Below are 15,262 nucleotides of genomic sequence, written 5' to 3'. Positions count from 1 at the left end.
CATTGATTCTAAGTCAATTAGAGTCGTCCGTTTGTAAAGGGTTCTCTATATAAAGCCCTGGCTCCTCATTTGTAAGGGTTAACAGAGAATAGTTAGTAGTAAAAGAATAGGAAATAGTTAGAGTAGAGTAGAAAGAGAAGGCAAAGATTGTTGCCAAGACATTGTTGCAAAAGACTTGTAAATTTCATTGAAGAAATGGTGAATTTTATGTGTCGACTCAACAATTTGCATGGTCTCTATACTTCTCAAATTTGATTTCATGTTATTAGATGAATGGAAGAAATTTTTATGATCAACGATGAAATTTGTATATCCATACTAATAGCAGTTTGTTGATTGCAGACTTGCCTTGCGTAGTCAACTGGAATCATTCAGCTTAAGCTTAACTTCAATTATCGCTTGTTCATTGATATGCATCAACCTGACGGCATCTATGTTTGTAGCGGTGATCTAAAGATCATAAAGCTTTCCTCAGAAGATCGCACTAATCTTGTGGAGATGGTCCTAGGATGTCAAAGCAAGACTTAGTTAGAATTTCATCAAAGGTCATTCATTGCTCTTACATTCTTAGTGTTAGAAATAGATCCCGTTCAAACCCTTATCCTTTTTCTTTTTTTCCAAAATCAAGGATCAGTAAAGACCCACGTTGCAATGGTATCCAAAGCAAATCAGACGCTCTGGTCATCGAATGTAAGTCCCCTTGTGATTCTAGCAAAATCACATCATACCGCAAGAGCTTATCCACACGTAGAGAACCTACAATCAGAACCTTGGAGCTACTCCAATTGATCCTTTTGCGAGATCTTCAGCATTCGGGGAAGCTTTATTCAAGAGAGGATAAGGTACCTTTAGGTATTTTATTCTATGTTTGGTCGTGTACAAAAGACACATCAACAAAACCCTAGTGGGAGAAAATTGAAGAGCACACAGGAAATACTGAGAGGGGGGGCTGAATCAACATTTCAAATTTTTAAACTGTTGAATGCATGAAACCACATAAAAACTTTAAGAGAGCAACCATCAAGACGCAAACACCAGATTTCTCGTGGAAAAACCTTTCGGGTAAAAAACCACGACATACAATATCTCTCATTAACAAATGGGCATCAACCTAGAATACAAAAGTGAGCACCAACTCTCTGATCAGCTGAGGCACCAACCTCTGTTAGAAAACCAACTCAAATATACCAAAAGACTATTTAAGAATTACACACTTCCCCATGAAACATAAGTGTAATGTCCCCATTTTGAAGAAGAATTAATTAATTAATTTAATTAATTAAGTTGTCCAAATTATTGATATATTTTATGGATAGCTTGATTAATTATTTGAATTAATGATATTAAGTTAATTATTTATAAAGTTATCAAATAAATTAAAAATTAAAAGATGACTTTATATTTAATTAATTTAATAAAAGTGACTAATTAAATATTATTTCATCAAATCACTTCTAGAAGCTTCTGGATGTTGGAGTGAAAAAGTATAAAGGGAGATCAAGATGAAGCTTCAAGGCATACTTGGAATTGGATTTGATAATTGATTGGGTTTTGTAGAACCGAGAGTTGTCTGTAGATCATAATCTTTGGGAACGAAAAATCCCATAGATTGCATAACTGAGGGAGTGGAAGATCTCTCGAGGGGTTGCATTGAGGAGGTGATATTTCAGTCATCTTAATTGAGCTTTCATTAGTGGCCAAAGGCCAATTTACTTGGGCTTACATTGAAGATATTTTTGGAAGTCACATTCAGCTTCAAAGAATTTTTTATCATTATTGTTGTTGGTGTTGGAAATAAGCCACACCTGGACCGACGATGGACTGGTCCAAGAGGGGCCAGTAGCTCAATGGTAGAGCACTCCAGCAGCGTATGGAAGGTCCTAGGTTCGAGTCCTAGCTAGTCCATGTCTCAACATGGTATCAGAGCCAGGTCCAGGCTAGGAGCCCCAAGCACACAAGAGGTGTGGCTTAAGGGGGGGTGTTGGTGTTGGAAATAAGCCACACCCGGACCGACGATGGACTGGTCCAAGAGGGGCCAATAGCTCAGTGGTAGAGAACTCCAGCAGCGTATGGAAGGTCCTAGGTTCGAGTCCTAGCTGGTCCATGTCTCAACAATTGTGGAAGGAATTGGCCGATTTTGCAGAAGCATTTGGGAGAGCTTTGTGGTGATTTCAGGTGTAAATCTCAGTTCCGAAGCATAATTGGATCAGACCCACATACCATGATTTTGTCCAATGTTATCACTAAATGCAGCATAACACACATTGGAGGTAGTGGCAACTTTGGGGACTTAAGGTGATTTCATTAGCTGCTGATTAAAGATAGATTTGTGTGAAGATCAACTGATTTTCAGGTCTGAATCAAATCAGTAGAAACCCACGATTTCACTCATTATTCAGCATTAAAGCATCGAATTCCATTATGGATGCCAGCGATATATTTGGAGGCGTAAGGTGATTCTTTTAATGACATTTGGAGGGGAATTTGTTGGACAAACCAGTGCTAAACCAATCTGATCAGCATTGAACCAATCAGCTTCTAAGGTTATCGATTTTGCTCATCTCTCTCTCATTTGGCATCCAAAGTCAACAAGATAGGCAGCGTTTCACTTGTCAAGGAAGGGCGATCATTTTAGTAGATGTATGATGGACTTGCAGCTATCACTTACTGATGTTCCAGACCTTCGTCCAGCAGCAGCAGGGACGATTCTGAAGACCAATTAATTTGGCATTGTGTGGGGTCAAAACCCAAGGGTATCGCTTGCTTCTTCAACTCTCCTACAAGGCAAATTTCATCATGTGCATTGATATCATCCTATGTACTGTAATCAGTTAGCTATAATATCCATGGTTGCCAAGGTGCTCAGAAATTTGTGAGTCATAAGTACGTTGAGTGGCGGTCTTCATATCATCATTGTATGGATTCATTGAACACCATTTGGTAATAAGGAAGGAATTGAGTTGCATCTTCATGTATGAATGCTCTGAGGTTACTTACCAACTGTTTGTCATAATATCAGCATGCTGTAGGAGTTTGTTTGTGGCTTAGAACTCTATAAGTAATGGCAAATGTATTTTAGGCACTGGTCTTAACAATTAGAAGTCATTATTGTTGATCTTACATGAGAAACATGTGTTTGATGTCCTCCATACCAATCTGAATTTTCTGAGACAACACGTCAGCAAGACACAAACTTCATAACAGCAGAGTGGACAGGCAATTGTTCATAAATACTCCTTGTATTTTCAGTCATGCCACTACCAGGGATATTACAGTGGTATCAGAGCCAAGATCCTGCCATCCTGTGATTGATGAGTGAGAGAGAGGCAAGGTACTACAACGGGGAACAACGAAGGCAGCAATATAACATTCCACAGGTACTTGAAGTCGACACTTTTTCGGAGGCATTAAGAGAGAAAGAAAAAGATAAGGTAGTTTTGAACATGGCCAAGGAGGATAAAGATGCAAGAATGGAACGAAAATTCGACACCATGATTGACATGATGTCCCGGTTGCTAGGGAAAATAGATCAAATACATCAGCAACATGAACAAAACCGAACAAGCAATTCAAGGGAAGACAGTCGGAGAGGTAGCCTCAATGAAGTGGAAGGGAGAGAAAGGACAGTCAATCAGCGGGATGCGCACACTAGAGGATCAGCCTCTAGACCTCTTCCTCCTACCTTCACTCCACGTGAAGAACAACCACAGGTTGCTGCACCTGTACCTTATGCAGATGAAGAATGACAAGCATATCTAGAGTACACTACCTTACCTCCTGACTTGAGAGATATGTAGTCTTTTGATCAGTTTATGAATCAGAGGGGTAGGAGGAATGGTGGGAGGAATGATTACCACACTCCAGCACGGAATGATTATCAACATACTCTAGGGAAGATCACCATGCCTTATTTTGATGGGAGTAAAATTAAATGTTTGGAACATTCATACGCTGCACCCCCTTAGAATGAATTAGCTGGATGGTCAGAATTTGAGAATACATACTTGTTGATGTGTTTTTTATGCACAAAACATTTCAGAATAAAATACCAAGGTAATTTACCCTCTCTTGAACAAAATCACCTCAAATGCTAAGAATGAGATCAACTAAAATGATTCCAAGGTTTCTACATGTCAGGTCTTGATGAGTGGGTAACACAATGGTCGATGTGAATTGTTGTGTTCACTTGGGGACTTACGCAAATGTTTGGGTTATCATGAATGATGCGGAATAGGTGTGTTGACAACTTAAGATTTATTAATATGGCTCTGGATTTACTTCTTAAAAAAAATGGGGAAAAGGAATAGGGTTCAAGAAATCTATTCTAAGCCTAGGAATGTAAGAAATGATGAATGGATTTAGTGGAATCATACCAGGCAAGGTCTCACAATCAGGTATTGACACAAGTTTAGTGCAATCATCTAAGGTATACTTAAAGATTTTCAAGCTATCACCATCAAACGTTGACACCATCCAAGTTGATGCTTGTCAAGGGACGCGTAATAGTTGAAGTTAAGCTTACTTAAAATTCCAGTTGACCACACAAGGCGCACTTACCAGTGGCAAGAGGCTAGTGGTATGGACTAAGGATTCCACACAAACAAATTCAACAAATCTTCCACTCAATCTAACATACATGAAAATAAATTCTAATCTAACTTGGAGGAATTGAGATCCATGAATGCAAATACGACACTTGAAGAGCAAAATCACCAACAATTGAACAATGATTAAGATTCAAATAGCTGCAGCATATACCAGCAATTCTACAAAAACTCTCCTACAAATGAGAGACAAGGAGGCATCTATAGAGTCTCTTACAAAATGGATGGCCAAGATTGATCTAAGATCAACGACCGAGATCATGCCAACAAAACCCTAGAATTGCCCTTATTAGGGTTACATCAAAAATGGTGCCATCAACATATTGCCCAATGAAAAGATACCTAGTCATCAAATAGGGAATCTTCTAGAAGATTCCTCCCTGCATCTCTCTCTCCTAGCATACTTCAAGAATCTAGCCAATATTGAATCTAACTCCTCCATGGAAATGTTAGGCAAGGTATCCTGTAGTAAATCAATCACATCTAGTGAATCCGAGCAAGCATTCAAAGTATTCTCCCATTCTGGCATGAGCTTCTGCGAACTATGAACATGAATCAACAAAGAGACCAAGTCATCTATCTGACTCTTCTTCAACTGGCAAAAATACATAAATTTCATCTTGTCTCTTAATTCGGCTAAGTGTAAACCACTAGCATCACTAACATCAACACCCAATAATTCTTCAATCGAGGCAAGGATCTTCATTTGAATGTCTTGAATTAATCCTTCCATCTCCATACAACTCGACTGGGCGTTCTCATAAGTTGATTTCTTCATGGCTAATGAACAATACCAGCCATGGAAATCATATCTGTCTCCATTGTGCACAATGTTCTCACTGACCAAGGTTGAATTAGGAATCCTCTTCAAAGCCTGGAGGCGTGGAATAGTCTTGTCTTGGATAGGCCGGAATTCTTCCCAAACTCCCTCCAAATACTGGATTCTGAATACGAGCCCTGTTGTCCTATCATATGCATGGACAAATTGAGTAAGGAAATCATCTGCCTGCTTTCTTGCGCTCTCAATCCACTTTTCCACCTTCGAGAGTGTACCTCTTGCTACCTCACAGTGTGAATGCATTCCATGGTCAACTACAATAGGGGAAATAAGGGTGGGATCTCCACGCCTTGTCCTTGCAATATACTCTCTAAGTCTAATATTCTCTTCTCTACACCTTAATTTCTCCGCAATCTCTTTGTCTAACCTTGCATCAATTGCCTTGAGGTTATCACCAACCTCCTGAAATTCTTGCTTTCTGGATGTACGACCAAGGGCAACTGAAGTGATCTGGAAATCCATAGGAGTAGCAATGTCCGCTGTCACGCCTGCAATAGGAACAACAATCTGTGCAATCCGCATTCCTGTCTCATCTCTAGCTATGTGCGACAAAACCTCTGCTCTCTTGGGCTCATTCTCCTTAGCACTCCTAGCTAGGTAGTCATCAATGTCGTCAATAGGCTGTACCTCTATCATTTGTTTACTTTTTTCCATACTTCTCATTAGCCATTCAGGAATAGTGCCCATCTCCATACCATCATCGAGACATGTTTCTCGATCAAGTCCTCTCAATGCCGAGATAACTGTAATGTCCCCTTCTCGTTGATGACCTCCCAATGGTCCATTAGCCTATTCTTGAGACCTGTAGGCTAGGTGGAATGAAGAATGAGGGTCCAACATTGATGAGGCGAGAACTTACTATTTTTAGTAAGTCAAGGAATGGCTATTCTGGTGATATTGTCCTATTGAGCTCTCCATTCTCTGTCACTAGGCGCGAAGATCATGCTTTTCGGAGCAGTAGTTCATGACTTACTATTTTTAGTAAGTGGCAATATGGCATATTTCTATTTCTGGCAATGGACAGGGTCCTGATCCTGCAGCAGTTCAGTGATCTTCCTGGCTCAGCTTCATCTTGGTTTTGACAATAATCAATACGGGAGTCATATGTGACATAATTAAATATTATTTCCTTATCCTAAGGTTTAATATTTAATTAATCTGATTAATTACTACTGATTTATTGACTTTGGGAATAATGCCTAAATATCTCCTAAGTGCTAGGCGAAATTTATGTCTAAGAAGGGGATGTCAAATTATTAAGGGAGATATTATTTTATTTTCATCCCAAGTGTTTGCCAAGTGAAAATCGTGGTCCTTCCTTTTTGGCGTGAGGTTTGACTTGTGGAATGGCGCCACTCTTGGGGTCCACGTGAGATGTAATGAAATGCAAATGGGGAAAGATGAATTTGAAGCAATTTGCATTTGAATTTGGTGGTGTGAGGTTATAAATAAGAGCCTTGGGCTTCCTTTCTTGATATCTTGAAAATTTGCAATGTTATGTTGCTGGATTGGAGTCAGAACTTTTGAGGCTTCGAAGTGCGTCTCCCTAGTGCTTCCCTGTTTTGTACTTGAAACATAGTACCTAGTTGCGTGTTGTAATCTACTATACTCTCAGTGCGTATCTTAGTCATTTTTGGTGTTGGAGCGATTTTGGAACTTGCTGGTTTGCCTGTGGCTGAAGTGCATTTTCAATCATACCTCTCAGCTGAAGCGATTGACCGTTATGGGTATTGGCTCTTTCATCCTTCCCAGTACTGGCAATATACATTGTAAGTTTGTGGCATCTTTGGTTGAGCTTTGAATTTAATAGACAATCGAAATTCCTAAGCTTGGCGTGGGTTTCTGAAGTGCATTGGGATGCGTGCAAAATTAATAAGGGATATATGGTAGCTTGTCTTTGGTTGGTTGTCATCGTAGCTAGTCTAGTGTGGGTTTGGGATTGATTTTGGGTGATTTGGCTATGTGTTGAGAGAGTTGTGAGTTTTTTAGTGATTCCTTAGGCTGCTGGTTTGCAATTCCAGCCTGTAGATTTATTGTTATCAGAATTTCATGTTCTCATTTGGATATTCAGCATTACTCTCTTCTCATATCATCTTAATTTTTGCAAGGTTAAGTAGTAGTACTACTAACCAATTCTGATTTGTAATTCTCATCCCGCTGAAAAGTGGAAGAGGTTGGCTTGCCGCCTATTATCAAGCAAATTGTAATTTCAGTCCTCCCATTGCATAAGTGGTCGAGTGATGTCTGAGTGTAATGGTCCTCCCGCTTCATAAGCGATTGAGTTAAGATTGTTATGTAATTCCAGTCCTCTCGCTGAAATATTGCGATTGAGTGATTTGTATCTTTGTGTGTCTCACTTGGCTGGTTCACCGCCAAGTTTTCTTGCTTTCCCACTGGATAAGCGGAAGGGGTTGGCTTGCCACCCAAGTATTGTATTGTTTTCAGTTAATTGAGCTACCAATCCCCTCAACACCGTATGCTCTCACCTTCCCACATTGGGCACTTGGTGATCAGAAAGTGGAAGGGTTGCTTTTCCAGCATGTTTCAGTTTATGATTTCTAACCTTAACGGGTTATCTTCTTGTTGATGACTATTGTTGGCCTAAAAATAAAAATAAAAAAATAATTGGGTGATTACAATAACATCCTCATTATCATCAAGATTATTCTTGGTCCAATCATATACCTCATTTCCCAAACTAACTTCCAAAAGGACAGTAGGGGATTCCAGCTGATCATTATTATCATTGAGAGGTGCAGATGTTGCTGTGGCATGGAACTCCTGAATATTCTCTAGTAGTATCACTGTGTTGGAACACTGTTGAGTCTCCTTGTTCTGTTTTGTTACTTCAATCACTTCGATTGATGAGACACTAGGAGGGGATGAAGGAATGATAAGTGGAGGAATGATAGTTTTTTGTTTCTTCTTCACCTCCTCAATCTTCTTCCCTCTGGCCTTGACTTCTCCTGATGTGTTCTTCCTTCTCTTGGGAGCTTGACTCTCTTCGTCTGCATGAATCCTGACATCACTGATAGTCCTTTGATCATCCTCGGAAGTAGACTCTTTCGGCTTCATCCTTTCATAAGTGAAGGGAACACCCATGTCAACTAACTTATTCATCTGTATATCTACCCATATGCGGGAGAAATTCAAGACCTCTCTCATCAATATATTCAGGTCAATCTCTTCTGACTCTAACCAATTTGGCAAGAAGATTGCCTTCTTCATTTCACTCTCATACTGTGGATGTGTATGATCTCTATCATCTAATACCTGATCAAGAATGAGGAAAAGTCCACACTTCCTCGTGAAATCCACTGACATTCCGGACCACATTCTTTTCTTCACTGCTTGCTCGTCCATCAGGTTGGCCCAATAATCTTCTATGTCAATTTTGTGAATGAACTTCTCTCCCCTGATCCTTCCGACCTTCTTGTCTGGATCAAATCTTTCTCTGGATCAAATCTTTCTCTCTTCTTATATGTAGCAAATCAATAGAATGCAAGCTCCTCACTCGCAGTGCTAGCGGCTATGGCGGACTAGCAAACCTCTGATGTCTTCCCAACTGAAATAGGGAATGTCATGCCAGTCTTGTGATTCTCTCTCTGAATAACATCGAACTCTAGAAGTTGTCTCACTACTTCCAACAAGATCATTCTGTTAGTCAGATACCTAGGAAGACTGTAGGGTTCGGATTGAAACCCATGAATCCTGAGGTATGTGAAAGTGGGAAACTATATCTACCATGATCCATATTTTTCTATTAACTTTGTTGCCTCCTTGGACAATCTTTTGTGGATTCCACCTTGCAGCATCCGTGTGATGTACATAGTGAACGCATCATTCACTCTCTTATAGTCTTCAATTCTATACGTGCTCAGCTGGGGGTAGCATTCATGACTCCGGACTTGTCCTTGCCCATTCCCAATTTCACCTTTGCATATTAATCCTCTCTATGAAACAAACCGTGCAAGCAAGTATACTAGGTAAGAAGTTATGGCGAATGACTTGGATTGCTCTACATTCCTCAGCTGAAAATCTAGGTTGTCACTTATAATCTTCGACCAATTTATTAGTGTTCCTCTAAGACAATCCTGGATGAAGTAGAACATCCATCCATCAAATATTGCTCCCTGCGGCATCCCCATCACTCTGTTGTGTAGGAATATGAAATCACTATACTCCTTAAAATCTATGCACATGAGTGTCTTGGGAGCCTTGGAATGATGAGACCTAGGCTCAATCATCCACTCTTTGTTAATCAAATTCTTGCATGCACCCATCTTCTTCGTGTATCTTTCTGCATATTCCTCCTTGGTCACATCCTTCATGTCCGTTCCGCGTGAAATTTTGAACACCTCTGCAATAGCATCCTCAGCAAGTTAGGCGATGACAACACCCTTAGGAGTCTTGATCATTCTTGTGAGCGGATTGTAACATCATGCACACTCCAGGATAAGCTCGCTGCACTGTATGGATTGTGGAAATCCAGTGGCATGGAAAATGCCACTCTTCATAATGTTCGCATATGTTGGGGAAGGAACCTGATCTCCGACGCTACATCTGGTCGAAGTCTAGGAAATGCATGTTTGTATTTGTGATCTCCTTCCATCTAGATGAAATCTTAAGCTCTGGATAAAATCTAGTCTCTAGCATCTTCAATAGTTCTTTCCTTTCCTTATATCTAGACTTTGACATCGCACCTGTACGAAGCTCGAAGTTAAACTTAGGAAAATAAATAATGTCCTTTTAATAAAATTCCTGACTTTCTAAAGATTTTAACTAATTAGAGCATGGAGTCAGGAAAATAATCCATACACTTGGTAAATTTTAGCAATTAAGTTCAAAGTGTGACAACACTAAGGCATGGAAACCTTTTATAAAATTCATTGATAGCTCCTTATGCTTAGAAAATGCTTAGAAAATATGCAAGCTAAAATGCAAAGGAGTATACCGGATTAACAATGACTAAGGAGAGGTGTGAAAGGTTGTGTTTTCACACAAAGTATGTCTAAAGACACCTTCCGCAGTCAACAATGGAGGTCAACAATTCTGAAGACAACTTGAAAATCAGACTTCTAAAACATGTTGCAATCTTCAAAAATGTGCATAAACTTGATAAAAATCAGTTTTAATGATGAAAACAATCATATTCAAGAATGTAAGTGTGGCTGGTAAAAAATTAATTTCTGAGGACAAGTCTGAAAATTGGTTACTTCAGACTTACGAGCACCTTGCAAAGTAGTTAAAAATCCCTGAAAATGATGAAAAAATGGCTAAGGAATCAGCTCCAAGCAAAATCGCCAAAATGGTTAGGTGGCTAGAAATGAAAATTTCTGAAGACCTAACAATGGAGTTTTCAGACCTGCAATAGTGATAAGATGGTTCTAAAAATGCATAGAAAACTCCACAAGATATCTCCAAATGCAAATTGCCTAAGTTGGAATTGCCTGGGCAATAAAAACTTAAGTCTGAAAATTAATGGCAGCCATTAGTGGAGGTCAAATCTGAAGCAAACCTCAGATCTGGAGCGAATCAGCAAGTTGGAAATGATGGCAGCCACCAAAAATGCATGGAAATCCACCAAAATGTGGCACAAAACACCTCCCAAATAAAATCGAAATTCTCCCAACTAAGGCGCCAAAATCAAATTCTGAAAATGTTATTAATGGCAACCTTGATCTGCAACAATGGAGGTTTGGAACAACAAGCAAAAAATGGAGGAAAATATTGCCCAAGTCTCCAAACACAAAATCGCCACCTTTCACCAAATTTGCAAAAAAAAAATGGCCAAACTTGGAAAATTGAAATTCTGGAACTGGTCTTTAATGGAAGCAAAGGGAAATAGATAAGCAAGCTGGAAAAAATAGAGGAAAGAATCCTTAACCCAACACTTCACTTCAATTACTTGCTAAAATACACCCAACTTGGACAAAAATCGCCTTTCATGGAGACACTTGGCAGATTTAATAATAAAATAATGCTAAGGCTCCTCTCTTATACTTGCTTTTACCTCTTACTTTCACCACACAAGCAATGTGGGATAAAACACTTGCTTAAATACTTGCTTGGTAAAAACCTAACTTGCTTCTAGAAGGTTAAAATATTAAATGATTATTGCAAGTTATTAAATTTTGCTTTTAAAATTTTAAATAATCATTAATAATTATTCAAAAGCAATTAAAAATGGGGCTCATTTATTAAAATATTGCAATTTAAGTTCAAATTAAGCCTCCAAGGGAAAATCGACTTGGGTTGCGATTGAAAAATCCCTTTAAAAATCATTAAAATTGTCAAAAATTCCCCATAAGGGAAAATCGATCCTAGCTTGGATAAAAATCCATGCATAACTTCATCAAAAATGCACACAAAACTCCCCAGGGGAAAATCGATGGCAGTCTGGATTGAAAAATCCACACTCCAAACTCACTTAACTTGGAAAAATACTCCCTGGTGGAAAATCGACCTGAGTCTGGATGAAAATCCGAACTCAAAACTCTTAAAAATGCTCTCAGTGGAAAATCGGTCTACCTGGATGAAAATCCGGACAAAAATTGGTTGTCACTTGTCACAAATATCCTAGTGGAAAATCGACCTAGGCATGGAATCATTCTTAACTTTGTCCACACTTTAGTCTGCACTCTAGTCTGCACTCCTGGTGGAAAATCGATGGCAATCTGGATAAATCCTGACACTTAGCCAAATTTTAGCACTTCCAGGGGAAAATCGATCTAGGTATGGATAAACAGTGGTGGAAAATAATAGCCAATATGGATTTCAGGGGAAACCCATGTGTAGTATGGATTTTGAGTGGGGGAATGGGTTGGGTAGTTTGGAATGTGAGGGGAAAAGCACCTCTAGCATGGAATTTGACCCTCTAATCCCTGGAATATGGATTTCCCTTAAGATTTTATCATTTTAACCACTCAAAATCACTTAGAAACTTCAAATTTAGACTGGACTTAGGCAATTTTTCCAAAAATATGAGCAAAACGCTAGGAAAATATTGGAATAAAGTGCGAAACCAACTTGAATAATACCTTAGAAGCGAGAAAACAACTCCAAAAGGTCTGTGAATACCTTGGCACTTTAAAATCATTGATGCGCGTGTTTAAAAACATGTTAACGCTCAAAAAGGTCAAACACTTAGGCAAAACTTAGGATCATTAAAATATCAATGTTTGCAACTTGATCCTATAACTTCAAAACCCTAGACGGCACTAGGCATGATCAAAATTCCGAGACTTGGGCACGGGAAATGCAAAATTGCCCACTAAGCAGCCAAAACCTTAACCTAACAACGTAGAAAGCCGGCAAAGAGGGGATCCCCGTTAGCAATGGGGCGATGTGTGAAAAGGTCACAACAATACCATGACAATTCGGATGATGTAGTTCAGTAAAGCTCTTAAATCACTGCTTTTGTAGTTAATTCCAATGAGAATCTTATTCTCTAAGCAATGTTTTATGGGTTTTTTTGTTGTTGAATTTTTATTAGAATATTCATAATCAATGTTTGTTTCCATTAGTAAACATAAAAATCATAATATCGTAAAATTAAAATGCAATATACATACCATTTTTGTTATATCACAAGAAAACTTTCTCAAGCTTTTCACCTTTGTTTATAAACAAAGAATAATGTCTGAAGATCTGTTATGAATTGTACTTTTTGTCTAAGAGCTAATATTGCAATCTTACATTACTTCAAAGCTTTCCATGTTATGACATGTGATAGTAGTTTTTATTTTATGACAGATATAAATGCATTGTTCAATCGTTTTTGCGTTAACTATGAGGGAAAGGTAAAATCTTCAAAAGATTGTCTACTTTTTTTTTCTCTCATTCTAAGCTTTATTTTACTTAAAATGCTTCTACTTCGTTTTCAGCCCAAGTCCTATTTCTGCAGGTTAAATTATTGTCTGTTTACAATGGTGTTCTCCCAAAGGTGTTGCTTCAAGTACGCCAGGTATAAATTTAATGTTGACTTCCTATGGCACATGTAGTTTCATGATTACCTTTGACATCATGTGATGAAGTTTATTCTTGTATAGCAAAAATGTCTCTCAAGTAGGGTTCTTTTAGATAATTTTTTATGCCTTGTAAAGGTTGAATTTGGGAAGTTTCTGTTTACTATTGAAGCTACACTACGAATACAAATATTTACAGTACAAAATAAAAATAACAATTCATACCAGGAGTGGTTACACAAGAATATAGCAATTGATTTATTTCAGAGGTAGTGTCCAATTACACATTAAGCAGGACAAGAAGGAACTTTGGTTAGGCCTCAACCACTGGGTTAAACTGTTTCTAGCCACTTAATAACTGACACTACCACTGATTGAAAATTAAAACAAGCAGCTAAGTCAACATCACATAGATTAACATAACATAAAATCATACTGTTTACATTGAATTCATAGAAAAAGAAAAGTTGGATTCACATCCAGCAGTCCTATAAACAATTTAGAACAATCTAAAGAAGAGCTAGGGAAGAAGATGTCCTTGGAAGTACATTGGCACCAGCCAACCCTGAGGAAGCTGCCTCAGGGGGTCATGACTGTTTTCCTGCAGCTTGTGTGCTGCTCTAGTTGAAGTGTTGTCATGACTTCCCATTTTCTAGAGCTCTTAATTACATGGACAGCCTCTTGAAACTTTATCTTTTTGTCCATATTAATAAATTCGTATAATCCATTAATATTCTGAATGTTGCTTCTTTTAGCATTGGGTTCCAGTTATCAGCAACTGTGATCATTTCTAAGCTTACTTCCAAGATAGTTTGTTTTTGGCAGTTCATGTCAACCACACTTTCAAACTGATGGGTTGGCAGTTGTGTTGGAAATTGTTGTAATTGATGTCAAAGAGCATTTCATGGCATAATTAATGGAGATCAGCTTGTGCCAAATTTATGGCACTATGATCAAGTTGTCATCGGCAAGGAGTTTAATTTGCATAGTTTAAACTGCAAAATAATTATTTTTTGTTGTTATGGCCAACTCTCCTCTTGGGCTGACCCATTTATGGGTACCAAATATGCATTTAAATATTATGTTTATGAGGGACAACCCCTTAAAGTGGTGCACCCTAAATTGGGTAGCATTTGAATTGAATAAAAATTACTTCCTCCTCATCTTCATTGCATACAAAAAGAGGATAATAAAGATGAAGAAAAAGGAGAAAAAGAGGTGTGCAATGAAGATGAAGTTGAAGTAGATCTAAAGGAAGAACTCCATTATGCTTATAGAGAAAACAAGAAGCTCAAGAAAAGAATTTTGAAACAAAAGGAGCGAATTTGGGAAGTTAGTAAAGCTCAAGAAAAACTAGAACAAAATCTTTAAAAATTGGATAAGATGATTGTAGATTTAAAAGTCCAATTAAGAGGGGCAGAACGTATTGAGGAGGTTATAAGACATCAGCTTAGGGCAAAGGAATCCAATTGTGAAAAATTGGAGCATGAAATTATTTCTTTAAGAAAGGAGTTGGAGAAATCTATTGAACAAGTGAATCAAAGCTTGTAGTTTGACAAAGCACCAAAATATTGGATGATATTGTCAATTCGCAAAGGTCACCGTTTATTAAGATTGGTCTTGGTTTTGTTAAAGGTCAAGAGAAGACAAAAGGAGGCTACAAGTTCTAAGGCTATGGATCCACCTTAGAAGAAAAATGAAGAAAAGCTGAAAAGCTATATCAAGTCACTCAAGAGTTCTATCGAAAGGGATGATAACAAAAAGCAGGAGAATAAAATCCCACCAAAGAACAATCCAGCTGCAAAGGCAATCGAGGACAACTTCAAAAAGCCCTTTCCTCAAATGCATCCACA

General features: G+C 38.3%; 1 protein-coding gene across 6 annotated transcripts in view; it reads left to right on the top strand.

The window, feature by feature from the left end:
- LOC131072453 (protein NUCLEOLAR FACTOR 1) overlaps positions 1-15,262 on the top strand; it is a 250,588-nt gene that overhangs the window by 166,710 nt on the left and 68,616 nt on the right. For all 6 annotated transcript variants that reach the window (XR_009372778.1, XM_058008619.2, XM_058008617.2 and 3 more), the window contains 2 exons: positions 13,198-13,244; positions 13,349-13,408. Coding sequence is in view for 5 of the 6 variants with exons in the window: in XM_058008619.2 (XP_057864602.2) it covers positions 13,198-13,244; positions 13,349-13,408 (107 nt within the window). In the remaining variant the exon portion in view is untranslated. The remainder of the gene's footprint in view (positions 1-13,197; positions 13,245-13,348; positions 13,409-15,262) is intronic.

Source organism: Cryptomeria japonica, chromosome 5, assembly GCF_030272615.1.
Source record: "Cryptomeria japonica chromosome 5, Sugi_1.0, whole genome shotgun sequence".
NCBI classification, from domain to species: Eukaryota; Viridiplantae; Streptophyta; class Pinopsida; order Cupressales; family Cupressaceae; genus Cryptomeria; species Cryptomeria japonica.
Note: the sequence above shows the minus strand (reverse complement) of the source record. Positions and strands in the feature narration are given on the sequence as shown.